This window comes from Rhynchophorus ferrugineus, unplaced genomic scaffold (assembly GCF_030347505.1).
Source record: "Rhynchophorus ferrugineus isolate W39M unplaced genomic scaffold, kcgeb_rfMv2 rfM8, whole genome shotgun sequence".
Classification (NCBI taxonomy): domain Eukaryota; kingdom Metazoa; phylum Arthropoda; class Insecta; order Coleoptera; family Curculionidae; genus Rhynchophorus; species Rhynchophorus ferrugineus.
Window position 1 is genome coordinate 21076316 of NW_027472587.1, and position 26068 is coordinate 21102383.

The 26068-nt window shown below is 34.6% G+C and overlaps 4 protein-coding genes and 1 long non-coding RNA gene across 8 annotated transcripts; 3 read left to right on the plus strand and 2 right to left on the minus strand.

Annotated features, from left to right (window-relative positions):
• Nucleotides 1-13: 13 nt before the first annotated feature.
• Bsg (immunoglobulin domain-containing protein Bsg) lies at nt 14-3593 on the plus strand. Of its 2 annotated transcripts, XM_076412983.1 has the most exons (8): nt 14-106; nt 186-289; nt 346-473; nt 1016-1139; nt 1196-1377; nt 2659-2982; nt 3040-3175; nt 3237-3593. In XM_076412983.1, the coding sequence occupies exons 3-8, from the start codon at nt 410-412 to the stop codon at nt 3286-3288; spliced, it is 882 nt and encodes a 293-aa protein (XP_076269098.1). In that variant the 5' UTR covers nt 14-106; nt 186-289; nt 346-409; the 3' UTR covers nt 3289-3593. The 2 variants fall into 2 exon arrangements, with proteins under 2 accessions (XP_076269098.1, XP_076269099.1); XM_076412984.1 differs by lacking the exon at nt 14-106 and having other exon boundaries at nt 185-289.
• A 2075-nt stretch (nt 3594-5668) lies between these two features.
• On the minus strand, nt 5669-8209 carry LOC143201762 (peritrophin-1). Its single transcript, XM_076413013.1, has 3 exons — nt 8049-8209; nt 5901-6078; nt 5669-5839 (listed from the first exon to the last, which is right to left on the minus strand). Exons 1-3 carry the CDS (start codon nt 8113-8115, stop codon nt 5761-5763), a joined length of 324 nt encoding a protein of 107 aa, XP_076269128.1. The 5' UTR covers nt 8116-8209; the 3' UTR covers nt 5669-5760.
• A 2228-nt stretch (nt 8210-10437) lies between these two features.
• On the plus strand, nt 10438-10820 carry LOC143201769 (uncharacterized). Its single transcript, XR_013006991.1, has 2 exons — nt 10438-10601; nt 10657-10820. It is a non-coding gene; the product is annotated as an uncharacterized LOC143201769 (long non-coding RNA).
• A 194-nt stretch (nt 10821-11014) lies between these two features.
• Nucleotides 11015-13025, plus strand: LOC143201737 (BSD domain-containing protein 1-B). Its single transcript, XM_076412976.1, has 7 exons — nt 11015-11166; nt 11313-11367; nt 11420-11536; nt 11589-11646; nt 11703-11800; nt 11854-12214; nt 12275-13025. Exons 1-7 carry the CDS (start codon nt 11144-11146, stop codon nt 12484-12486), a joined length of 924 nt encoding a protein of 307 aa, XP_076269091.1. The 5' UTR covers nt 11015-11143; the 3' UTR covers nt 12487-13025.
• Nucleotides 13026-13422: 397 nt separating this feature from the next.
• On the minus strand, nt 13423-21951 carry LOC143201740 (serine protease 33). 3 transcript variants are annotated; one of them, XM_076412985.1, is made up of 7 exons: nt 21845-21951; nt 21696-21772; nt 16864-16970; nt 16656-16797; nt 16495-16591; nt 13704-13870; nt 13423-13642 (listed from the first exon to the last, which is right to left on the minus strand). In XM_076412985.1, exons 1-7 carry the CDS (start codon nt 21894-21896, stop codon nt 13493-13495), a joined length of 792 nt encoding a protein of 263 aa, XP_076269100.1. In that variant the 5' UTR covers nt 21897-21951; the 3' UTR covers nt 13423-13492. The 3 variants fall into 3 exon arrangements, with proteins under 3 accessions (XP_076269100.1, XP_076269101.1, XP_076269102.1); XM_076412986.1 differs by having other exon boundaries at nt 21708-21772; nt 21845-21947; XM_076412987.1 differs by lacking the exon at nt 16864-16970 and having other exon boundaries at nt 21708-21772; nt 21845-21950.
• Between the last annotated feature and the right edge of the window lie 4117 nt (nt 21952-26068).

Below are 26068 nucleotides of genomic sequence, written 5' to 3' on the forward strand. Positions count from 1 at the left end.
TGTTTATACAAAATGCGATAGATGGCGGGCAAAGGTATATTTGAGGTTGTCATATTTAATTTTAAGAAATACTATTAAGATTAAATAGAATTCAAATTGACACTAGGTAAGAACATATTATAACTTTTTCCACAACCTACTTCTAAGTTATGGATAATTTGAGATTAGTTAAGTATATGTTGTAGTAATCCATGATAACTGGCAACAGGGCCATTAATGACGTCAATAGGAACATTACGTAAAATAAATTTGGGACTAGGCATTTCTTTTGTTTTTTCAGAGCAGCAGTGTAAGTGTCAGGTTTGTACGGTGTGGTTGAGGTCATCTAGTAATCTATATTTATAGCTAGTCGCTGTAGTGAATAATTAAAGTCAGTTATTGACCAGAAGACAACGCCTTTCCCCCCAAGATGAAGTCACTGCTCATCTTTTGTGCCTTAGCGATAGCATTCCAAACAGTTAAATCTCAGACAGGTAATATTGTTGTTATTAATAGCCTTAAAATAAGAAGGATCGTTCAGAATTCAATTTTACTTAGCATAACCTTCTTTAAAATCGTTGAGATGTCAAATTAGCACATCGATAATTATTTGTAACCTAATCAAATAATTAACAATTATTTTCCTAAATAAATCATCTATCAACGGATAATAATGCTTAATATTTAAGCCAGAATTCAGGGGAAAATTTTCTTATCGCTGGGCGCGTAAGATTATCTGTCGTAAAGAACTTATTCTTATTTGTTCAAATAAAATTGTCTTGTAAAACCACAATTATTTTATTATCTTTATTTACGTGAGTTCTTTATCTCGGTACTTAGGGCTTATTTTTATAGATCAATTAGATCTTTTAACGTCAGATATGTCGTAATTTTGGTCATAATCAACGTCCCAAGTGTTTGATTTACTTGTTATGTTCAAGCATTCAGAATAAATTAGTAGATTTTGGAAAAAATATATTTAGCGTCTGTTTGATAATTACGTTAGGTTGATTTTTTTATCTATTTTTTTTTTTAGCAAATATCGATGCTTTTTATACCTCGTCCGAGAACAAATTTGTTTTTTTCACCATTAAAAAGGACCTAGTGCTGACATGTAACATAAGTAAAAGCGATCCTGCCAGTGCAGCTACGGTTTCATGGTATGACCACACAACTATTTACCTGTCATGTTTTGACATAATTATTTGATGCTTAGGCAGTTCGAGGGCAAAACTCTGGATAAAGTCGACAGTCTTAAGGGAAGACATAGCGTTTCCAACCACGAATCTAATCACACAGTGACCGTGAAGGATGCCAAGTACACTGATGCCGGAAAATGGTCCTGCAGTGTCCTTATCAATGGGCAAATTGTGGATACTGAGGAAATTATTGTGGGTTGTGAGTATTTTTCCTCCTATAGCAAAATTATCACTTGGTCTTATAATTGAAGGAGGAGGCACAGCCACCTAAACATTTAAAGTCTATCTCTTAAATCCCGATGTTGCTAGATTGTTTGATGTTTAAACCACATTAAGAATGACAAAATTGACTCAAATTGAATCATATGAGTCAATATATCAGAGTCTTCAAATACTATTTTTGCAGATATCTCGATGCTACATATTGGTACTCGATATACAGTTTGTTTAATAAAACAGTGACCTCGCGCCATCTGAATTGATGACGTCAAAATTTCGCAATGTTGACGCATCAACTTTGACTTTTAGTTAGACTTTCACATACAACAAAATTATATTCTAAATATAATAATTGAACAAAAATGGTAATTTTAAATATAATTTATTTTAAGATCATAGTACAGACGTACTATATTATCGAAGGACTTAAAACTATAATTAATTATACACTTATAATAGTTTGTTACTGTTCTGTTTTCATATGTTTATATTGAATTTTCTTTTCCATACTATCTAAGAGTTAATGTTCTAGGCGTGCTTTTAAATGCGGTGGTATTTTCTGGAGCCCTAATTCATTTAATTAACAATTGTTTATCCGTTATTTAGTAATATATTTTGCTTTCATTAGGGGGCATATTTACATTTTACACTTAATTCTCTTTCCTTCGATACAGTGCTTCTTTGTAAAGTCATTTTGATATCACTGTATTTCTCTTTAGTTTGTTCTGTATACATCTTTCCAAGTCTCCAAAATCAAGTCTTCCTTGATTTTATTATAAGCTTTTAAAAATTGCATCCTTTTAAAAGCACTGTCTGGAAGTTCCATTATACCTCTTTGTGGGTTATCTTACACCATTTATATCCTATATTACCCAACAGAGTATGAAGGGATGTTCTACATCAATCAAAGAGCTGCATATTTCTATGCTTTCTACGGATTTCATGACATGACAAGATGTCATATCATATATATTGATATGACAGGCAAAACCTTAAAACGTTGGCGCTTTTTAACTAGAATAAAATGAGAAGGAAAATATTGTCTGATTCTTAAACGAATTAAAAATTGCGGCAGGCAATACACGGCAATATACAACGACATGAGTTCACTGGTATTTTAAATAGTTTTATATCAAATAAAATAATTGTGGAAAAAGTTTCCACTGAGCAATGGGATTTTCTGACCGAACCGGCAACAACGCGCACCCTTCAATTATAAGAATAAGCGTTAGAGGATAGCTGACGGTTAACGCGATTGCAGCCAACGTCGAGGTGAAGATCAAGACCGAGAACATCAACGTGGTCGAGGACGAGAAGCTGAGGATCGAGTGCAGCGTCCTGGGCAACCCCCAGCCCAAACTTTCCTGGAGGATATACAGCGGGAACTTTAACAGCACCGTCAGCGCGGACATGGAAAGGGTCACCATCGAGGATTACGTGAACGAACACGGAAACAACGTAGAGAACGGATTGTTGTTCATCTCCCCCGTGAACCTCGACGATAGGGGATATTATCATTGCGTCGGACAGAACGCCTACTGGCAAGCCGACGTGTCGGAGTCCTCCTCGACGATTAGGGTGAAGGGTAAGCACCTCGAACTACCAAAGAACCGACCACAGTGATGTCGAAATATTTCCGTAGGCAAGTACGCTCCCCTGTGGCCTTTCCTCGGTATCTGCGCCGAGGTCATTGTCCTCTGCGCCATTATCATCATCTACGAGAAGAGACGTAACAAGTCCGAGCTGGAAGAGAGCGACACGGACCAAAGTCCCGATCAGTAAGTTTTTTTACTTCATTGTCTGCCTCACTGTACCTCCCGATGTCGCTTGTTTTTTTAGGAAAAACACTCCGGATCACGGTAAAGAAGCCAATTTACGACACAGACAGTAGAAGGTACTTAACAGCTTTTTTTAACCGTTATTTTACTTAAAAACAGAAAACAAGTTATACCGAAGGGACGAGATATTTTTTTATCTATTTCATGGATAGTGCGATCGTTCCCGGCGCCTTCGCCATCCTAGTGTTATTATTTTGAGACCTATTATTTCATCCTGTATATATTAAACAGATCGAATCGTTAGTTGTTTTTAGTCTAAAGTTATCGTATATCTAGTTGTAGATGGAACGTTGTCAGCTTACCAAAAAAAAAATATTTAATTTGTTGTATTTCAATAAAAATCCTCACTAAACACAAAGTCTTGTTGTTCTTTTTGCCCTAAGGGTAATTCTGTTTACAGCCTTTGGTTTCTAAAATCCCCAGGAAATATCGATGTAAGTAAAACGAAATTGGCTGTTGTATTAGCCCAAGAAAATTGTCATAGCCAGTGTTTCTCAGTTTTTTCTTTTTTTCTTAAAACAATGTTATTAGTTTTTATTTTCAAGTTGCCTAGTTGGAGATTGAATGTTGTCAGCTTAACAACAAATTATGTTTCAATAAAAATCGTTACTAAACACTGAACCGTCTTGTTTTGTTTTTTTGCCCCCAAAGTATTTCTCTTTACAACCTTTTGTTTCTAAAATCTCCAGGCAATGTCGATGTAAGTATAACGACGCTGGCTCTTATATTAGCCCAAGAAACATTTCTAACATTTGTGTTTATAGTCAATGTTTGTTCTGAGATAAGCTTTCGGGTAATACTAATAAATATAATTTGAGATCTGTCATGTAACATAAATTTAATTTGTTTTATGAATTTAGGTAAAAACTACTTTATTATCTCGGCAATTATCGCCAAATACGTCTTAATTTTACGCGTAATTTTTTTATATATCTCAAATGTTTGATTCGTCTAGTCTAAAATAAAGTACTTCTGTATACAATTTATATTAGGTTGATTTGTTAAATTAATGAAGTAATGTTGATACAGAGCGATGTATAATTTGTTTATATCATATCATATCATTTGTTGGGAAGTTTACTCTCTAACCGAGAATTGAAAGCGTTTTAGGTCAATTACCGGGGAATATTTCTCTAATTCATTCATATTATATCATGATGTCATCTATGTTACTGTTTTTAATATGTACTGAAGAGTTTTACTAATAGCTTCACTGAACCAGATCAAATGGTTTTACTTTCTTTAGTGAAGCATTCATTCGGTTCATGAGCTTAATTAGTGATTTTTCTTGTAAGTTCTTTCTATAATTTTCCCGGTAATAGAGACAAAACATTAGCCTTTTTTTTGCGCTAATATTATTTTTAATCTCTTTTTTTAACTTCATCCAAAATTCATGGAATTTTCATTGTTTCCTGTCCAATGATGCAGGAATGATTAAGGTCATTCACTGTCTGTGGTTGAAACATTCTCTGAATATTTTTCATGTAATATGACGTTTCTATATTCTTGACTTTCATAATTTAGTTTCCGCTGATTTTAATTACAATTATTTCTTATTATATGTGAAATTTAAAATCACCCTGCTTCTTTGCTCAGTTTAAATATATTAATAGTAGGATTTATTAATTTTTTTATAAAATACAAAACCTTAGAGAATTACCCATAATCATTTGAGGTTAAGCTTGTGTATTTTTCGTAAAACGTACCGTGATATACCGTAAAACGTATTACGTGCATACCTTTAGTTGTTTCCATTCTCATCACTATGTCTCAGGAATTTTTAGCATTGCACAACATTATATATATATATATATATATATATATATATATATAATTTTTATAATTATTTTTGTTACAATCTTGCCAAGAGTACCACAATGAACCTGTTTGAAATATTCAAGTTTCATCAAGATACACAAATTCAAATAGTTTGTCTTCCTTGGTCTTACTTTACGCCTGCAAAAATTGAATTCTTCAGACAATGTCTGGAAGTTCCATTAAACCTCTCCGAGGGTGCTCTCCGCTATGCCCTGTAAGAGTTTATTAAAGGATGTCTTACGTCCTGCAAAAATCTGCATATCCCTAACTCTTTTATGTATACTTTTCAGACAGACAATTTTCTCAAAAATTATTATATTAAATTATGATTATATCAATAAAATAGTTTGTGTCCCCTCACCCACTTTGTATGTAGACGGGTTTTCTTGGGTGAATCTAACGTATTATTCTTCATTTTGTAAGCGATGTTATTTACAATACCCACACTAATATTTAGCGCGGCAGCAACCCGATGAAAAACCTTTTCAACAAAATTGTAAGGACTCATTTTATATAATATCATAGGCAAAATTTCTTCACCTAACAACCTTAGTTATTAAGCTGTTGGTAAAAATCAGTGGATTATTAATATTCTCGCGTAAAATAAAAAGGATATTTAATGCATGCTGTGGTTTATTTAAAAATATTGATTAAAATGAATCTGAGGATCGTTATAAAGGAAATACAGTCGGGTTGTTTTAAAACGCCTATTGCTCTCTGGGTCTTCTGGTAGGTAGGGTCGGTTTTGGAGGTCTCGTTGGTCTGGGGCGTCTTGTGGTGGTTGATCTAAATGATTATGATATTGTTATCTTGATGAAGATGATGAAGGTTACGCAGCCAAACTTACGGTTTTGGAGCGGGACAAACGACGCTCTCGGGATTATCGCAAACGTTCAGGTCGCTGTTAAAGAGAGTGTCGGCCGGACAGCGTTGCAACACGGGGACACCGTTGGAGCATTGCCAGAACTTGGAGCAGTCATTGGAGGGGTAGTACACTTCAATACTGTTGTCCTCTGGACACAAGGCTGAAAGAGTGGCATTATGAGATAAAGTACATAAATAGTAGGTTTTTAAAGACTTAACAGGTCAATTTTGAAAAGTCCCCGGCCTACCATAGTAAAACACATTTTTTGGCAAAATTAGTTTTTTTTATACAACATAAATACCTTCAAGGGTGATACACTTATTATAGCGACCCTCCAACTTTTCGATACCACTTTTATAGTACGATTTGTCCTTTGCTTCAAAATAGGTCTCAGTTTCGGCGACCACCTCGTCATTCGACAATAATTTCTTCCCAGCGAGCATTCTTTTGAGATCTGAGAACAGGAAATAGTCGCTGGGGGCCAGATCTGGAGAATAAGGTGGATGAGGAAGCAATTCGAAGCCCAATTCATAGGTTTTTGACACCGTGCATTGTCTTGGTGAAGCAGCACTTTCTTTTTCTTCAAATGCGGCCGTTTTTTGGCGATTTAGTCCTTCAAACGGTCCTATAACGCTATGTAATAGTCGCTGTTGATGGTCCTTCCTTTTTCAAGGTTGTCAATGAAAATTATTCCATGCGCATCCCAAATACAGACGCCATAACCTTGCCAGCCGACTGTTGCGTTTTCCCACGATTTGGAGCGGGTTCATCGCGCGCAGTCCACTCGAATGGTTCATCCATTGTCACATATCGACGCAAAAACTCGGGTTTATTACGCTTGATCATCTTCAAACACTGCTCCGAATCATCAACTCGTCGTTTTGGTCAACAGTGAGCTCGCGCGGCACTCACTTTGCACAGAGCTTTCTCATACCCAAATATTCGTGAATGATATGATGTACACGTTCAGTTGATATTTTTAGAGTGTCTGCTATTTCATTCGATTTCAATTTACGGTCATTCAAAATAATTTTGTGTATTTTTTAAATGTTTTCATCGGAAATAACTTCTTTTGGACGTCCACTGCGTTCACCGTCTTCGGTGCTCATTTCACCACGTCTAAACTTAGCATACCAATCCTTGATGGTTGATTATCCTGGGGCAGTGTCCGGACACTCGGCATCAAGCCAAGTTTTAGCTTCAACTGTATTTTTTCCCTTCAAGAAGCAATATTTTATCAACACACGAAATTCCTTTTTATCCATTTTAATCACAATAACAAAAGTTGCTTCACTCAAAATGCTATAATTCATAAACTAATGACCCGACAGCTGTTAAATTTATACACGCATCTTTGGAGGTCAAGAAGGTTGATTTATAAGACAGTTATAATTCCAATTTGGACTTATGGGGTGCAAATATGGGGTTGCACTAAAAATTTAAAACAACTAGTCATCCAACGCTGTCAAAACAAGGTTCTTCGATTGATTACCAATGCCTGTCGCTACGTAACCGACGAAGAACTGCACGATGACCTGGAAATCAAATAGATTTGCGAAGTTATCCCCAAGATTTCGCCTTGAAGCACGAAAGAAGATTATTAAATCATACTAACGTGGAAGCAATACAACTCCTGGACAGCGCGCAGGATGTCAGAAGATTGAAGCGAACGAAATCATACGAACTTATATAAAGTGTATACCTTTAGTGTAAACTATAGCTATAAGTTACTATAATTTTATAATTGAGGAATACATATTGATGTATTTTCTCGCACTCGTCTTGCTTGTAAATTAATCCAAGTTAAAATGAAATATAATAATTTAATTTATAGTTCAGTTTGTGCTAAGCGTATCTAATAAAGATGTTATTAACCTTTAACTATTTTGGCCTCAACAGAAATATTAGGTTATACGATTTTAGGTTAACTTGTGACTTGAAGATCGTTTAGTCTATTTTAATTATGTTATTTAATTATACGTATAATTTTCAACAACCGGCAACGTTGCAAACTTAAATCCTTGTGCGCATGCGAGGATACTTGTGTAGCCGATTAAAGCAGCATCTACAGTAATTCTTGTGTAATGTCAAGAAGAAAACACGAGAAAATACGAAAATTTTAAAACTTACGTGCTCTAAAGGCATAGGTAGTTGCCAGGCACACCACCAGGACCGAACTTATCTGGATAGCGTACATTATTGCTGCGAACAGATGGATCTGTGGAAGACTGATGATGAACCACCGTTCCTCATTTCGATTTATATAGGGACAGTTTCGCAATGATCTTAATCCTACGAAGATTTATTAACATTTGGCACCAAATCCCGCCTCAGCGGAATAAGGGAAAAAACAACAACAATATTATAAACCGTGTGAGTAACGTCATAATCGAAGACACGTGAACTTTATTTACAAATAATTCCTTGGGAACTTCGATGCATATCGCGTAGTGGGCCATGAACTAAATGTTGATATGACGGTTAATGACACCTGTCTTAATATTTAACTAAGGGTTGTCACTGGTGACAGATCGAAGTCCACGTAATTTAATAAGAGTTAATAAACCAAATAACTGGCATAAACACATTTAAAAAATGTGTGTTTTTTTAATTAGATTTAGTTTTTATGGATGGTAATTCTATTTACGATATTAGCAGAGATATTTTTGTCTTCTCTTGCGAAATATAGACTTAGATAAATCAATAACATGCATCGTTGGGTAGGATTACAAATTCTGTTTTCGACATTAATGACTGCCGTAAATATTATTAAGTAAAAATGGAGATTTAAAGTTATTTACTGGTATTAATTATGCACGATACGTGTATCGATATTTATAATTAAACACATTTTTGTTTAAGTTGCACTCGACGTATCCCGAATTAAAGTTTTATTATCGATTAGGTTTTGTTTGCAGAGTTTTAGTCAATGATATCTGTCGAGTGACAGACGTTTTAAGGGAACATTTTTATTTTTATGCATTTTTTAAGTTAGTTTCATGGAGGCACAAGAAGAAGAAAATAGGGTTATATTAATTTTTATTATTGGTATTATTATTATTATTATAAAATAATTAATAAAAGGCTAGTAAACTTTTTCTGTTGTGTAAATAAAATAAAATTAAGAGATAATAATATAGTCAATTAATGTTAATTAATATAATCTATTCATCAAAAATACAAGGGAATTCAGGGGTTATATTTTGAATTATTTGTATATTTATTATTTATTTATTAGTATTAAGTTTATTAGAGTAGTTAAAGTGCTATCCAATTTAGTTTTGTGTGTTTTTTTTTGAGTGTGAATCCTTAGTCACATATATTGGTAGAGCAAAGTCACCAATTCAATGGTGTCATCAATGTGTGATGGAAATCTTCCATGTTATGAGGAATTTTGTCGACAGATGTATAATTTTTTGCGATATGGCATGTAATTAATGAAGTAGTGACTATTTGTGGAGAATTATAACCGGTATTTTACTGATTTTGCGACGGCCAACTTATTTAACCTTACCGATGGTAGATTTATTCTTGTATTGTTCATATTCTGATTAGAAATAGTAGGCAGTAATGGATATCACATAGATTTGTGAATGGTGCACTTTTAATTCAAACAGATATGTGAAGACATTCCATCTAGGTATGTATTCATTCAATTTTAATTTTTGCAATTTGGATTCAAATCTATATCATATTAATTATATAGGCATAGTTGATCCTGCGTATTGTTTTATTTTCTCTTCTTCTATTCTATTTCTATTATTAATTCTCTTCAAAATTATTTTAGAACGAAAGAAAAAATTTACGAAAAAAATGTACCAAAAAACATAGGTCTCAACAAAATCTCGTAAATTCAAGATTTTTATTCAATTTTATTATGTTCTTCAGATATACGTATAAATTTCAACAATTGGCACCGTTGCAATTTCAATTTCTTGTGTTCCTGCTAAGATTCCCCATTAAATAATTCTCTTGCTCCCTATTTCTAATGGTCTAATTATTATGCGTCTTCTTAACCGTAAATCTATTTTTATTCTCCAGATTTGCCTTTGAAACGACCGTAGAGTAATATAAACTCTATGACAACGACCAAATCTATATATAAAACATATATATAGCGACTGCAACGATCCACTAGGCCACCATAAATACACCTAAAAAAATATGTATAGATATTTTTAAGGAAAAATAAAAATATAGATATACCGGCCCAACAAGATATCGCTAATCTTTTAGTATTTTAAAAAGAAGAGATATTTAATGAACCTTTAAAATTAAGTGTCGCAATGCACTAAACATTTATAATTAAATACTAATATTAGAGGTTTATTAAAAATAATTAAAATGTTTTGAATTATTTTTTACAAAATACCGAAAAATATAGATATATCGGTCAAAAAATATCCGTTAAAAGTATATTTTGAAAAATTTTCAAGATATTTAGGTTAGTTTTCTGTGCTGGTCCCAAAAAAAGAGTAGCTGGCCGCTATAAATATTCCTGTCAATTCGGACTTTTTCTATTACTTTTATCATCAGTCGTGTTCGTTGTCTGACTCACCGGAGACAGCTAACGTAAAATGGACATTTCAGGTCTAAATAACAGAGCCAACCAACTGAATCCAAATAACGTTGCTTATTGGAAATCGAGAGGATTTTCGTCAAGACCATTGGATTGGAATGGTTGTAAGTAAAATGTTTTATTTAAAGTGTTTTTGTCTTTTCAATTGATTGTTCGTAGCTTCCGGTTCAAGTTTTGATTGGGGAACACTTGTGATGACTATAGCAGAGGTTGCAGTGACGGTTTACAAATACATATGGAGAGGAGAATGAATTCTATTAACGTTTTAATAACCACGAAATATATACACATAAATATTTGTATAATACAACTTTTGTAATATTTCCCACTCTTCTTTTTTTCCACACTTTTCCCACCTTTCATCCTATCATACGTTTCATAGGGGAAATAAAAAATTATATATATAGAATATATCAATAGATTCTAACATTAAGAGATCAAAAATAATACCAAAAGGAATATATATTATATTATGTAATGTTTCTATTTATAACTCTAATATGGAGTTGCCTATATACGAACATCTGTTGGGAAATAGGAATAAAAACAAAATAGTAACAGGAAATCTGTCAAAGAAGTTGTCAATAGATAAATATTTTTATTAAATTTTTAGTGTTCGAAGACGCCAAACGATCGCATTATAAGAATGTCTGAGAATCAACAGAAAAGGTACGGAGTGTATATTCTAGTACGATCGTCGGATCGTTTAAAGTATGTTTCGGGCTTAGGGTCAGTTGGGATCCATATGTACTGTTGATAGTTTGTTGTGTTATGAGGTTGTTAAAGCGTAATTGTCGTTTTGTTTTTTTTTGTAGCGGTTCGAATAGAAATAGCTGGTTAAATTCTTGGTTAAGTGCGGCCAAAAATAAGGTAAACTATTAGCAGGTGGTGAGCGATATGGCGCTGAGACGATCTGTTTCAGAGTACGGAAGTGTTGGAGTTCGTCAAGAAGGACTTGGAGGAGTTCGGAACGGTCGTCAAGAATGAAGCCAGCAGTGTGGTGTCGTCGGCTGGAGCTGTAGTCGAGAAAACGTTAAATGTAAGGTTAAGAAAATGCATGTACCTAAAAGTCTTATGTGCCATGCTTTTAGTTGGAGTCCCCCGATTCAACTGTTAACACGGTGAAGAGGAGTTTCAGCACGTTCTTAGGTAAGTGATTCAGTAAATCGTCGCCGGAACGTACCGCGGATATTGCGATATTTTAGGTCAGATGAACACAGTTCTAAATCCCACTCCAGATGATAGCGACACGGAAATATTAATCATAGAGAACTCAGAAACTCACAGTCTCAGCAAATATCAGGTGACATGTATTAACGTTGCTTGTTACAACATTCTAATGTTTACCTCATATAGAAAGCCTTGTATGAACTACAAAAAAATCCAGAAACATATTTGTGTGATCCCGATCTGAGCCTGCAGCAACAGTACGAATGCTGGCTAGAGATCTTGGAGTCCGATCAGCTGTCTGACGATCGTATAGCCAGGCATGTAAATAGTTCAGAGGTCCTGAAGAAGCACTATGCCAAATTGGTACCAGACGTTATAGAACACCAATTGTTTTGGAAACGGTATTTGTTTAAGAAGGCTCTGTTGGAAGACGAACTGGCCAAACAGGAACAGACGGAAAGGAGAGAACAGAAGGAGAAAGAGGAGACCCTGACCCAGACACAATCCAAACAGTATGTGGAGAAAGACGAGCTTAAATGGGAGAACGGTGAGTAGATATATTCTTGCTATTAGTTTCAATTTTGAGTTTTTTTTCTGATTAATTCAGAATATTTTGCTGCTAACGTCGAGCTGACGGAGGAAGAGCAGATCGCTTTACTGGAGGAGTACGAGAAGGAACAAAAGAGAAAGTCGTTGTCTTTGAGGAAGCCGGCCGCAAAAAATTCGGACTCCAGCAAAACCGTCCAAAAAGGAGAATCGGGCAGCAGCGGCTGTAGCACGGACGACGATTGGGAGAAAATTGGCGATCTAGAAAAATAACTACGCCCCCTCTATCCTCCCTCCCTCACGCAGGCGTGTTAGATGAAAATTGTTGAATTTTGTCACGAAAAAAATGCATTTACCCTTTTAGTTCCGTTGGTTTTATACATGTTTTATTGCTACGTTGCGTACATCTTCGCCAGATTGCGATCTCATTGTGATATTGGACGGGCGAAGTGAAATCGAGATACCAGAAATCGACAGGCGGTCTGGCAACGTCGATCTTTACTTATCTGTTAACGACGATTTTTTTCTTTTGTTTTTTTTTTAATTTCGTAAAACAACCGACGGTATAGCGATCGTCAGGATTTTCTTTCTGATGGACCTTTGCGGCTTGGGCGCGCAACTATTTAAGATAGTGTTGTTTATTTTTACGTTTTTAACGCGAATGAGTAAATAAATAAATAAATTGGCCGGTACCTATTGTTCTGTACCTAGTCCACGTGTATTATTAACTATGTAAAAATATTCGTATATATATATATTGTATTTTATAATGTTCAATAATATTGGAATTATATATTAAGTGAATTGTTGTTTCTCTTTCGTTTTTTTTTTGACTGAAAATTTTACTGCGTTATTAGATGGTTGTTGTTAGAACAGTACACGTGACCTTTCATGGATGTTTTGATACATATCAGCTTTGATATGAGTTGCATTTGACTGAATTTGATTTGAGATGGGATTGAATCTGCCAATAAATTAAAGAATTATCAAGTTTTGACAGAAGCTAGGTATTAGAGAATAAAATCAGAATATGGCAGCTTTGGTGAAAGGCAAGTTTGATTCAATCGATAGTAAAAAAATTGTATTTATTATAGTTTATAAGGTTGAATAACATTAACTATATAACTATATTATTGCTCTTAACTATATTTTACGTAAGTTAATATTTTGGGCACCTGTAACTGCCACCAGATGATTAAAAACAATAAATTAGGATGTCTTGAAACATTTTATTGAGGATAAAATAGCACAGCGTGTTTCGTTCGATTGTAGGGCGTTTTTAGACACCGGCCACCGATGATATCCATTTGCGATAGCTGGGATTGGTTAGGCTCGTGTAGACTCCTGGAGCGGATATACAGGGTTTTATCGACCACGATATTATGCCCCATTGGATTCCGTTTATCACCAGGGGACCTCCTGAGTCTCCCTAGAAACCGTTACGTTGTAATTCGATGAAAGACGAGTAGGTTGCAGTAATAGATACTCACGCTACAATGTCCTTTGGTGTTGTTGATGTTCCCAGCGCATAGGTTCTGTCCCACCGAGTAGTCTTCCCCAATAGTCTGCAGGCAGTAGGCGTCGGAGAATACGGTGATTTGTACCTTTTGGAGGATGTCGGAAGGTTCGTAGGTCGACTCGTTGATCATGCCCCAACCTGTGATGAAATATTAATATAGTCTATCCAAAAAAGCAACGAACATACGTCATCAAGATGTATAATGTATTGTCTGCCACGATTTGTTATAATGACTATAGTTTATAAACCATAGATAAATAGAGATTTAACTTTATCGTAAATTTTGGGGAAATGTTTCGCGATGTCCAACATGTAGATGTCGCTACCTTTAACATATTACTTGTTTTAATCGCTATGCTAAGGGCCCCGACGGGATCTGATTAGTTCCCTTCGTTCTATGGTTTGTTTATTTGTTTTCAACGTCATTTTCAATGTGCTTTATATAGAGAACAGTGTAGTTAGCTTTTTATAACGTTTATAGATTAAATTATATTATTTTATTAGTATATACAAGGCGGTAGTTGAAATGCATTCTGCTTCTAGGAATTGTTGTGTGCTCAGATGTAGAGAAAGTGAGGAAATACATCATCGTTTTCCGTTAAAAAAGTTCCCGGCGATCTTTAAGAAATGAGTAGAAAACATTAAAACTCTTAAACTGGTTGGGTTAAACATGAAACAGATTTATGATCCGTACCGCGTGTATCATAGACTTTTTTATGGTACATATAAAATTTTCTTTGAGTATTTATGAACAATTTAGTGATGGTGAAAATAATACCATGAGCCCAGAATATGTACAAATGGAGATGGATCAGAATCAAAATGATATAGAAGGTAAACTGAAGGAGTCAGTCACATTTCTGTTCATAACTGTTACCATTAATTTCTAAACTGTCATATTTGTAGTGCCTATTTCCATCGTTTCAGGCCTACAACCAGAGCGTCCGAAGCAAGTGTCATCGACTTTTGAACAAACTCCAGAAGGTAATGGTTGTATTAATTCATCCAGTACCCCCCTTTCTGCTTTCAGATGTTCTTATAAGTCCAAACAAAGTTTTACGTCGTACATCTCAGGTATATCTTTTTAGTAAAACTTTTGAAAAAAGAAATTAATTATTATTTTTGTTTACATACAATTATGAATAAATCAGTAGACTCACAAGTTGAGACTCATTTTATAGATGCAAGACAATATCTCGTGCCCAAGGCTCCAACAAAATTGTTTTATTATATTGTCACTAGGTCTTTGAGCATCTCTTATTTTATTCGGCGATTTCGTCCCGTCGATAATATAACATTTTGCCAAATACAAACAAGTAAATATAAAACCCATTCCATTGTACATTCCATAATGATCTTTCAGATAAAATATTAAAAGCAATAACAAGGTAGGCTATATACTTTTATAGATAAATTTACATTATATATTTATATTTATTTATTTTTACATATTATATTTTTATTTATGTTTAATATATTTATTTCAGAATTTTTTTAAAATTTATATTTCACTAGCGACCCGCCCCGGCTTCGCACGGGTGCAATGTTGATACTAAATTAAATACACTACAGAAAAAATATGAACGTTGTATATAAAAACATAGCGGCCCGCTCCGACTTTGCACGGGCATAAAATATATATGCCTATGTCACTCAATGAAAACGTGATTAAAATCGATCCAGTATTTTTGGTTCATTCATTACTGCCCTTGGTCTGCACGCATTAAATTTGGAGTAAAACAATTCCTCTTCCCCTATACTTACTATGAAGATTTCCTGCTATCTTTGGAATATCTAAATTCATACAATTTTTATTACATTACACATTTTTAAACGCAAATTTTAAATTTGTAATATCTCCGAAAATATTTGTTTAATTTACATGCTGTAAGGAACCATATTGATCTATTTTAATTGCACACTGTATTTAAGGTAGTTAATTCGATAAGGATTAATGCCGTATTGCTTAAAATAGCTTCGTAAATAAGCCATTTTCTCACGTAAAAAGTAAACAATAAAAATGGTTAATGTGGGTTATCCCTAAAAGATAAACATACACCATCGCGGACTGTATTGTAGACCTTTTTATGATGTACAATACTGTAGTACATTAATTTGATTTAACTCGTAGGGTTAGGCAGCGTTTTTGCTAATTGCTAAATAAGCCTAAAAAAATAGGTTAATTTACGACATCACGTTAGAAACCTCTAAAATTAGCAATGTTGCCTTAGTATATTATGCATGTATTATACATATAAACCTTCCTCTTGAATCACTCTATTTATTGAAAAAAACCGCATCAAAATCCGTTGCGTAGTTTTAAAGATTTAAGCGCACATAGGGATATAGGGACAGAAAAGGAGACTTTGTTTTATACTATGTAGTGATTAGTCAATTAAATATGACGTCAAAGTTGTCACGTGCCAAACACTACTAATGAACCTATGGAATGTCTTCACAGTAAAATATTTTTCTTACAGGTGCCTATAATGGATATTAAAATTGACCAATCAAATTACTTGAATGGCCAATTATGGCGCCCTCTGGATGTTGGGCAAAGCAAAACTTTGCACCAGAGTCCCCTATTGACTTGCATCTCTATTACTCTGTGACTAAATGCAGCGAAATCTTCATTTAAGTATCGGCATCGTTTTAGACCGTTTGGATCGAGACAACTATTTTTTGAGAGCACTGCAGCGCTTATGCAGTGGAGACTGGTACGTTGTGAACTTTATGATGTTTAAATATTGGTTAAAAGTTACCAGCTATCCACGCCAAGCTGTTGAACGGAGTGGTGGCGTTGACTTGCGGTAGACTGACAGGTTTGATGGTGCTGGAGAAGTTCAATGGCGTGGCCAGCTGGAACAGTACGGAACCCGATTGATAACGCGTCGTGTTAGGAAACCTACTCGCCATCCTCTACCTCGACCAGCGCCAGATCGTTGATGGCGTTCAGCTCTTCGGTGTAGTTCGGGTACAGTACCGTACGGAGCGCCGGCACGCTGAAGGTGTGATTGGTGGAGAAATCGTCCAAGTCGGTATGGCCCACCCTGGCCGACGTTATGCTAGAAAAAACAATGGGAAAGGGCGTATTAGAGCTGCAATGGAGGTCGCTCGATTTGACGTAATACTTCTGGCTCAAACAGTGTCCCGCGGTGAGGATCCATTTCCTGGCTATTATGGAACCGCCGCAGACGTGTATTTCTTCGGTATCCGTATAGTACGATCTTAGGGAGGCCTACGAGGAAGTATTATGGAATGTTTGGAAGAGTGACGTTCTGATTAGTATCAGCTTTGTTTATACATAATAATGTATACATAAATATGAGTTTTATCATGTTTTGACACAAGACCAAGTCGATACATAACATACGTCGTCAAGATGTTTAATGTATTGCCCGCCGTAATTTGTAAATTCGTTTTAGAATCAGACAATATTTTCCTTCCCTATTTTATTCTAGTTAAAAAGAGACACAATGCTGCCTGATTAGTTCAAACACGTAAACGAATGAGTCTGTCAAAGTCGTCCAGTTGTCAGACGTATGCAAAATGCTTCACTTGTGATAAGAGGTTATAACTCTAATCTATAAACTATTGTGGCTGTATAATTAGCTGTGGTTTTTAGATGTACTATAATCTTAAAACAAATTATATTTGATAACATTTTTTTTCAATTATTTTATTTAGATTACAATTTTGTTATAGGTCAAAGCCAAACTTAACTAAAACACAAAGTTGATGCGGCAACATTGCGACGTTTTGATGTCACAAATTTAAATGTCGTATGTACAAAATAACTTTGAACTTGAACTTGAAATGTTAACTTTGGCAGATGACAACGGTTGACACGGTTTCATTGTATATTAAACTAGCGACCCGCCCCGGCTTCGCACGGGTGCAATGCTGATACTAAATTAAATACACTACAGAAAAAATATGAACGTTGTATATAAAAACATAGCGGCCCGCTCCGACTTTGCACGGGCATAAAATATATATGCCTATGTCACTCAATGAAAACAGTATTTTTGGTTCATTCATTACTGCCCTTGGTCTGCACGCATTAAATTTGGAGTAAAACAATTCCTCTTCCCCTATACTTACTATGAAGATTTCCTGCTATCTTTGGAATATCTAAATTCATACAATTTTTATTACATTACACATTTTTAAACGCAAATTTTAAATTTGTAATATCTCCGAAAATATTTGTTTAATTTACATGCTGTAAGGAACCATATTGATCTATATTAATTGCACACTGTATTTAAGGTACTTAATTCGATAAGGATTAATGCCGTATTGCTTAAAATAGCTTCGTAAATAAGCCATTTTCTCACGTACAAAGTAAACAATAAAAATGGTTAATGTGGGTTATCCCTAAAAGATAAACATATACCATCGCGGACTTTTTTGTAGACCTTTTTATGGTGTACAATACTGTAGTACATTAATTTGATCTAACTCGTAGGGTTAGGCAGCGTTTTTGCTAATTGCTAAATAAGCCTAAAAAAATAGGTTAATTTGCGACATCACGTTAGAAACCTCTAAAATTAGCAATGTTGCCTTAGTATATTATGCATGTATTATACATGTAAACCTTCCTCTTGAATCACTCTATCTATTGAAAAAAACCGCATCAAAATCCGTTGCGTAGTTTTAAAGATTTAAGCGCACATAGGGATATAGGGACGGAAAAGGCGACTTTGTTTTATACTATGTAGTGATGTGATATAGTCCCTCGAATACAACACATTCTGTGGGCAATGCGCGTCATCAAAATTTATAATGCAACGTTGTCGCACCAAATTGAAGTTTCCCCTTATTTTGAATCTGACAAAAAATGTTAATGTAAATAATATAATCAAACAAATATAACATTATAAAATATAATTTATTTTAACATTACAGTATATCTAATGCATATTTATTGATGGAGCTATTAACATTTAATTAAACAGCCACAATACTTTGTAGGTTAGAGTTGTTTTATTATATTTACATTAACATAGGACAACGGTGTCGACCAGTACCAACACATATCGAATTTTATAGACCGATTTGGTTACATATTCGGACGCATCAGACTTTATTCTATCTCTATTTAACTAGAGTAATGCTAATTAGTAAAATGAGGAAGAAAAATACTCCGAGTTTGAATGGGATTTTACGTTTTTATAAATTGAATTTGACAATACATTCGAGGGTGTTGATGACGTGCATTGTTTTTTTTTATTGGATGGACTATACATAATAATGTTGGTTTAACTGATTCGTTAAACGTCAAATTTGACAGATAATAAGTATGATATCAGCATTATACTATCATATAGAGGTTTAGCTTAAATAGGCGAAACAGAGGAAGTGTTTTGCGTGGTCTCGCCAATTGAGACTTGACTTTTTCGATTGGTTTGTTGGAATTGTCGCACAAAATTTGTTTTGTTCTGTTTATAACGCTATTTTTGTGTACCTGTGATATACAGTACGTTCATCATTTGTGTGACTTAATTATAACCACTATTATTTGATTATAATGTATCTTCAGTCTCAAAAGTGTTATATATCTAAGGTATGTGCGGAAAAAAGGAACGTTGTTGTCGTTGGAAGAAACAGCCCAAGGTAGCTAAATTAAGGATGTCTGTTGTTGTGAAATACAACTGGAAAGTTTGTCCTGATTTAACAGTTGTTGCTATATTACTTGGAGTACACAGAGGTTTCACAAAATATTGTTGTTTTCACTGTTTGTGGGACAGTAAAGATACCAAATACCACTATGACGTTAATGATTGACTAAAAAGAACTGACTTTACTCCCCAAGAAAATATGATTCTTTCACCCTTACATATAAAACTTGGTTTAACCAAAAATGTTGTCAAGGCAATATATAAAAATTGTAAAGGGTTTTTCTGTATTCGAAAATTGTTTTCTGTAAATTAGGTGATGCTGTGGTGAATGTTGGTGAATGTTAAAATGTTAGCATATTACTGCTGGTTTGTAATGAAAGATAATTCTACTGAGCATAAGAGGAAAAGTTAATATATGACTCATTTTTTCTATAATTAAATATTTTGATTCATTGTATGTTTGTAAATACGTATTAACAGGTCAATTGAGCCGCAGGCCTACCTTAGTAAAACACATTTTTTTGGCAAAATTAGTTTTTTTTATTCAACATAATTCCCTTCAAAGGTGATGCACTGATTATACTGATCCTACAACTTTTCGATGCCATTTTTGTAGTACGATTTGTCCTTTGCTTCAAAATAGGCCTCAGTTTCGGCGATCACCTCTTCATTCGACGAAAATTTCTTTCCCAGCGAGCATTCTTTTGAGATCAGAAAACAGGAAATAGTCGCTGAGGGCGAGATCTGGAGAATACGGTGAATGAGGAAGCAATTCGAAGCTCAATTCATGGATTTTTGCTATCGTTTTCACTGACTTGTGATACGCTGCATTGTCTTGGTGAAGCAGCACTTTCTTTTTCTTCAAATGCGGCCGTTTTTTGGCGATTTAGTCCTTCAAACGGTCCTATAACGCTATGCAATAGTCGCTGTTGATGATCCTTCCTTTTTCAAGGTAGTCAATGAAAATTATTCCATGTGCATCTCAAAATACATACCCCATAACCTACTGTTGCGTTTTCCCACGATTTGGATTTGACTTCGGGGTAAAATGATGGAGTCATGTTTTATTCATTGTCACATATCGACGCTAAAAATTCGGAATTATTACGCTTCATCATCTTATCTTCAAACACTGCTCCGAATCAACAACTCATCGTTCTTTTTGGTCAAAAGTGAGCTCGTGCGGCATTCACTTTGCACAGAGCTTTCTCATACCCAAATATTCGCGAAGGATTTGATGCACACGTTCAGTTGATATCTTCAAAGTGTTTGCTATTTCATTCAATTTCAATTTACTGTCATTCAAAATCATTTTGTGGATTTTTTTACGTTTTTTTAACGGTAACAACCTCTTTTGGGCGTCCACTGCGTTCACCGTCTTCGGTGCTCATTTCACCACGTCTAAACTTAACATACCAATCCTTGATGGTTGATTTTCTTGGGGCAGTGTCGGAAAAGTCGGCATCAAGCCAAGTTTTTGCTTTAACTGTATTTTTCCCTTCAAAAAGCAATATTAGAAAGAAATTTCCTTCATTCACAAACTAATGATCCGACAGCTGTCAAATTTATCCACGCATATCTTGAGGGTTAGGGCTAACTAAAAAGCATAAGGATTTAATTCTAGTAGCGCCATCTATGTGCCAGGCCGATGATTTTTAAAAGGATAATGTAAATAAATAAATATGATTTAAGACTTTGATACTGTTTTTATTTATAGCACTTTAATGTAACGCTACTTTAAAATGGCACGTGTTACAAAAAGCCCGTTTAAGTTTTTGCGTTCAGCAGGCACAATTTGGCAAAAAATGCCGTTTTATTTAACGTTAATGAAAAAAACAATTGCCACACAATGTTATCAGAAGCAGGTGTTCCAAAAAATAAAAGTTGTTGTTAACGCGTCAAAGGTTGTTTAATCCTCGACCTAATGTAGAATATCCGGCGATATGAAGTGGAAACTTAAGAGGAATTGTGATGAAATAAGATTTACTCGTTATCTTGATACAGATACTCGAGTGCATTTGATAATTTCTAATTTACACCGTACATTTTTTACTTCCAATGTATAACGAGAAGTAGAACGGAGGCAAGCAAGCCCTGAAGATGGCAGATCAGATTCTGCCGAAACGTCGTCGAAATCTTAAAGGGTTTTTTCAGAACAAAACTCGGATACCAACAAATATATACCTATACCGTTATAATAATTATTATAGTTTATTATTTTAATCACTAACATTATTGGTAATATTAATAGGCAATATAAATTTTATGTACTAAAATAATATTTTACGGTAATAAATCTGCTGTACGGGTTTGTTTAATCACCACATAAAATTATGTACCCTAATACGTACCATGTATGGAAATTCAGTGATATTAGCATCAGTCCCATTGACAATACGCAGAAATCCTCCATGCGCTATACCGACCAACGAAAAAAAACATCAACAATCGAAGAAATAAGACCTAGCAAAACGTTTTGAGATGATACCTGTACGGAGAAGCGCCAGTACCACTACTATCACTGTTCGATACACCAACATACTTAATAAGAATCGATGAATGTGATCCAGACGAATTCGCTGATCTTGTTTTATATGTGGCGGTCATGTCGTGTCGGTTTATTATTGCAATCTTATCAATATCTCGAGGATTCCAGTCTGGCGTGCAGGGTAATCGATGAAATGGTCGATAATCTTTAGGAGAATTAGTAGATCATAAACACTATGCATATAAGTTTGCGGAAATGTGACACTTGTGTTTTTTAAGGGGTATTGTGTTTGATCCGCGAAACTCTTATCTCTTTACGCCGGAACCGATGTTTATTGAGATCTATCCTCATATTTGTTTGTTTGTTTTTGTGATATTGATGGTTCTTCGGGGCATGATAATTGTTTACCGAAATATATTTGGATTCAACTTAAAATGTTGTCATAATTCACGTAATTTCTATTAACCTGCAATTATTGGTAAATGATAAAACATTGGTACTAAATACTATGAAACACTTTTTTTTTTATTACTCTTCGTGAGTCCACAATCTGCCCTATTGGCAATAAGTATTTCTTCTGTTTATATTATATATACATGGCATGTAGAAAATCACTTCATTAAGCAATCTTCTGTATAAAATATTATCTTAATTAATTAGTCTTATTCTAATGCTTATTCTAAACTCTATATATGTCCAGTAATCAGATCAGGTAGTGTTAAACGTTTTAGTCTACGCACTTCACTATCACGTCGCATATTTAGCTGATTAGCGAGTACATTGGGATGCACTGACACTCTTTCGAAGTACTTCACACAAACACGTTGGATTACACTCGTTATAGGTTCTAGAGGAATATCGCGTTGTATCACTTTATTTGAAATATAGTACGGAGTATCAACAATGGCACGCAACACCTTATTTTGGAACCGTTGAATGATGGATATATTAGATTTGCTAGCGGTACCCCATAGTTGAATTCCATATGTCCAAATGGGCTTGAGTATAGACTCATACAGCAATACCTTGTTATCTAATGATAACTTGGATTTGCGCCCAATGAGCCAATACATTTGATATAATTTTAGTCCTAGTTGTTTCCGTTTAGAGAGTATGTGCTTCTTCCAGGTTAGGCGTCGATCTAAATGCATACCAAGATATTTAACATGCTCTGCTTGGGGGAGTTGACGATGATTGATATTTACTGGTGGACATGTTCTTCTACGTAGGGTAAACGTTATATGCGTGGATTTTGATTCATTGGCTTTAATGCGCCATTCGATTCAGCGTAAAATTCTTCATAATGCCTGTAATTTTCATTAACCTACTGTTACTGGAATGGAAATGACAGAAAAAAATATGAAAATGGCAAAAAATCGCAAAATTTCACGACTACATATATGGAAAATGTGGAATATTTTTTTATCTCTTCGATAAAGATAAAACTCTCAGAATATAAGTATTTTGGGATGAAGGAAACGAAAATCTACAATAAATTGCATTAGGATTTATAATTGCTAAGATGCCATTGTTTGAAGTGAAGTAAAAAAAACACCATGTTAGAAATTACCTATTTTTGAATGGTGCATTTCAATAAATCAAATCTATTAAAAAAATATAGTCTATAAAAATATGTCGTTTGTATATAAAATCTAATTTTTATTCCACACTAAAAGCTCAATAGCCTTTTATAGATGACAATTCAAAATAATATTCGTAATAAAAACAACTGCTATATTAATTAAACAATTAGGGCTATAAAAGTGAGGTGTGATCTAAGACTAATCATAAAGATCAATAACATTTGGGGATTTATTATTAATAGCCCTGATTATCTTACGAGTTAGGAAAAGCACAAGTAAAGGGTACAAAGATGAGGGAAACAGAAAACAATTGAAACAAATGAAACTATGTTGAAAATTAACTGAAAATGATCTCAATTGAACTTTTAAAAACATATAATAACATTTAGGAATATTCGTTATTTAAATTAGTCTGCATTTTGATCGACGTTTGATATGAACACAACATATAGTGACAAAACGCAAACAGCTTGGGCTTAAACTAAACCAAATATGTTGATTGATAGGGTGTAAATCTAAATTACCATTAGATAACAAGGTTTTGCTGTATAAGTCGATACTTAGGCCAATTTGGACCAATGGTGTTGAACTGTGGGGTACAACTAGCAAATCTAACATAGATATCCTCCAGAGGTTCCAGAACAAAGTGTTGCGAGTCATCGTCGATGCCCCATATTACGTGTCCAACAAACTGATTCAACGTGATATCCCCTTAGAACCCATAACGAGTGTGATTCGAAATATGCGCGATGACAGTGTAGTGCATAGGCTCAAACGCAAACTACCATACGAACTCATTAATCTACATATAGAGTGGTATTTAATAATCTCTAGAATAAGTTAGAATAGTATCTAGAATAAGATTTAGATTATAAGTTGTACAGCAGAGCACTTACTGAAGTGATCTTCTACACGTCAGGATAGTTATATTATATAACCGAAAGTATATAATAATACTTCTTACCTACGGCACATTGTTAAAGTTCTAAGAGAATAATAAAAAAGATCTAGAGATTTAACAATATATATTTCAAAATCGAACGTTTTAAATCCATAGGTACTGGTAATGTTTAATTGTGTTTTCAGCAATTAACTTTTTTAGACATTAATCTGAAAATAGATACGTTGTAGATCAGATGAGTGAACAATATGGCAACAGAGCAATATGCATTCTTCCCTATGATTGCTTGACAAACAATTACTACAATGGACAAGCAGGTCCAGAAGGATATTCAAGAAAGAACTGTTTGTCTGTATGTGAAAAGGAGCCTTGTCTACACTTGAACTTTTAGTTTGGATGGACTTCATCAGAAAAAGTTGGCAAACAGTGGAATTATGAACTAGTATTAGGGGGGAAATTAACAGTTTAGCTATTGACTTGAATAATGACAGCAACTAAATGAAACTTTCGGGACTATAATCCAATGTTGACAATAATCCAGCTAAAAAAAGAAAAGCTAAAAGAGAGTATATACTTAATATAGGATAACTTTAGAAAATCGCTTTGTAGAATGTCAAAGACGTGTGTGTAATTGTTCAGAATATACATGAGAATTTAGTTAGAATATATGAGAGAATGAGTACTAACTCTTTGGCAGATATGGTAAGATGTGTGGGGCAAAAATCTCGCTACCATTTTCATTGAGTGCCATCTTGGTTATGCGACGTTTTCGTTTAGTTTCGCTTTAACTATTGTGTTGTGTTGACGTCCAAATTTTATTATGGACAAATATATGCCACAAGAACGAGCATAGTGAGAATATTTATTGAAAATAATCGTTTCATTATTGCCACTCAGCGGAAATTGCGTTAAAAATATCCTAATCGTCCAGTGCGTCGCAAAACCACAATTTACCGTTTACATGCGAATTTTCGACAGGACGGTACGCCAGCAGACATGCCTCGTTCTGGAAGACAAAGGACGTCTCATAACGCTGTAAATGTGGCTCTGGTGCGCGATAGTGTTGCAAAGTCACCAGAAACATCAATTCGAAGACGTGGTTCCCAGTTACACATTTCTGCATGAATTTTAAGGTGAATTTTGAAAACTGATTTGAAATGAATTCATCGCGGCATATTCTAGGCAGAGTGAATTACATGTGTAGATTTTTTCATTTGGTTTAATACGCCATGACCTCAGCCACAGTTTGTGTTCGGGTTTTTGAAGACCTTCATGAGATATTTAGATTTATCGTCTGCATATGTTGCCACAGTAACGCCACAGCCTGTATGTAGGAGATACAGTATCGGACCCAGTACACTTGTGTGTTCTGCATGGATAATTTATAATGTATCTTAAAACATTCCTAGACAGGCTTCAGATTCAAACAGGCATTAACTATAACAGCCCAGGTGAAATATCATCAATTCCAGGAACCTTTTCAGGATTGATGTAATGTGTGACGATTGTCTAGGGTTTTAGTTGAAGGAAACAACTGTGGACTTTCCCTAACACCAACGAGAACATCGTTTCGAAGAAAAATGTTCAAACGAACCAAACACGACGGTATTAGTCATCGAGTCAGTTCTTGGTGCGTTCTTCATGGATAATTTATAATGTATGTAAATGAGCGACGGATTTTAACAAAACTTTGGTTGATGTCCGGATTTAATATGCGGCCGGCGACGTCTTCTGGGCACG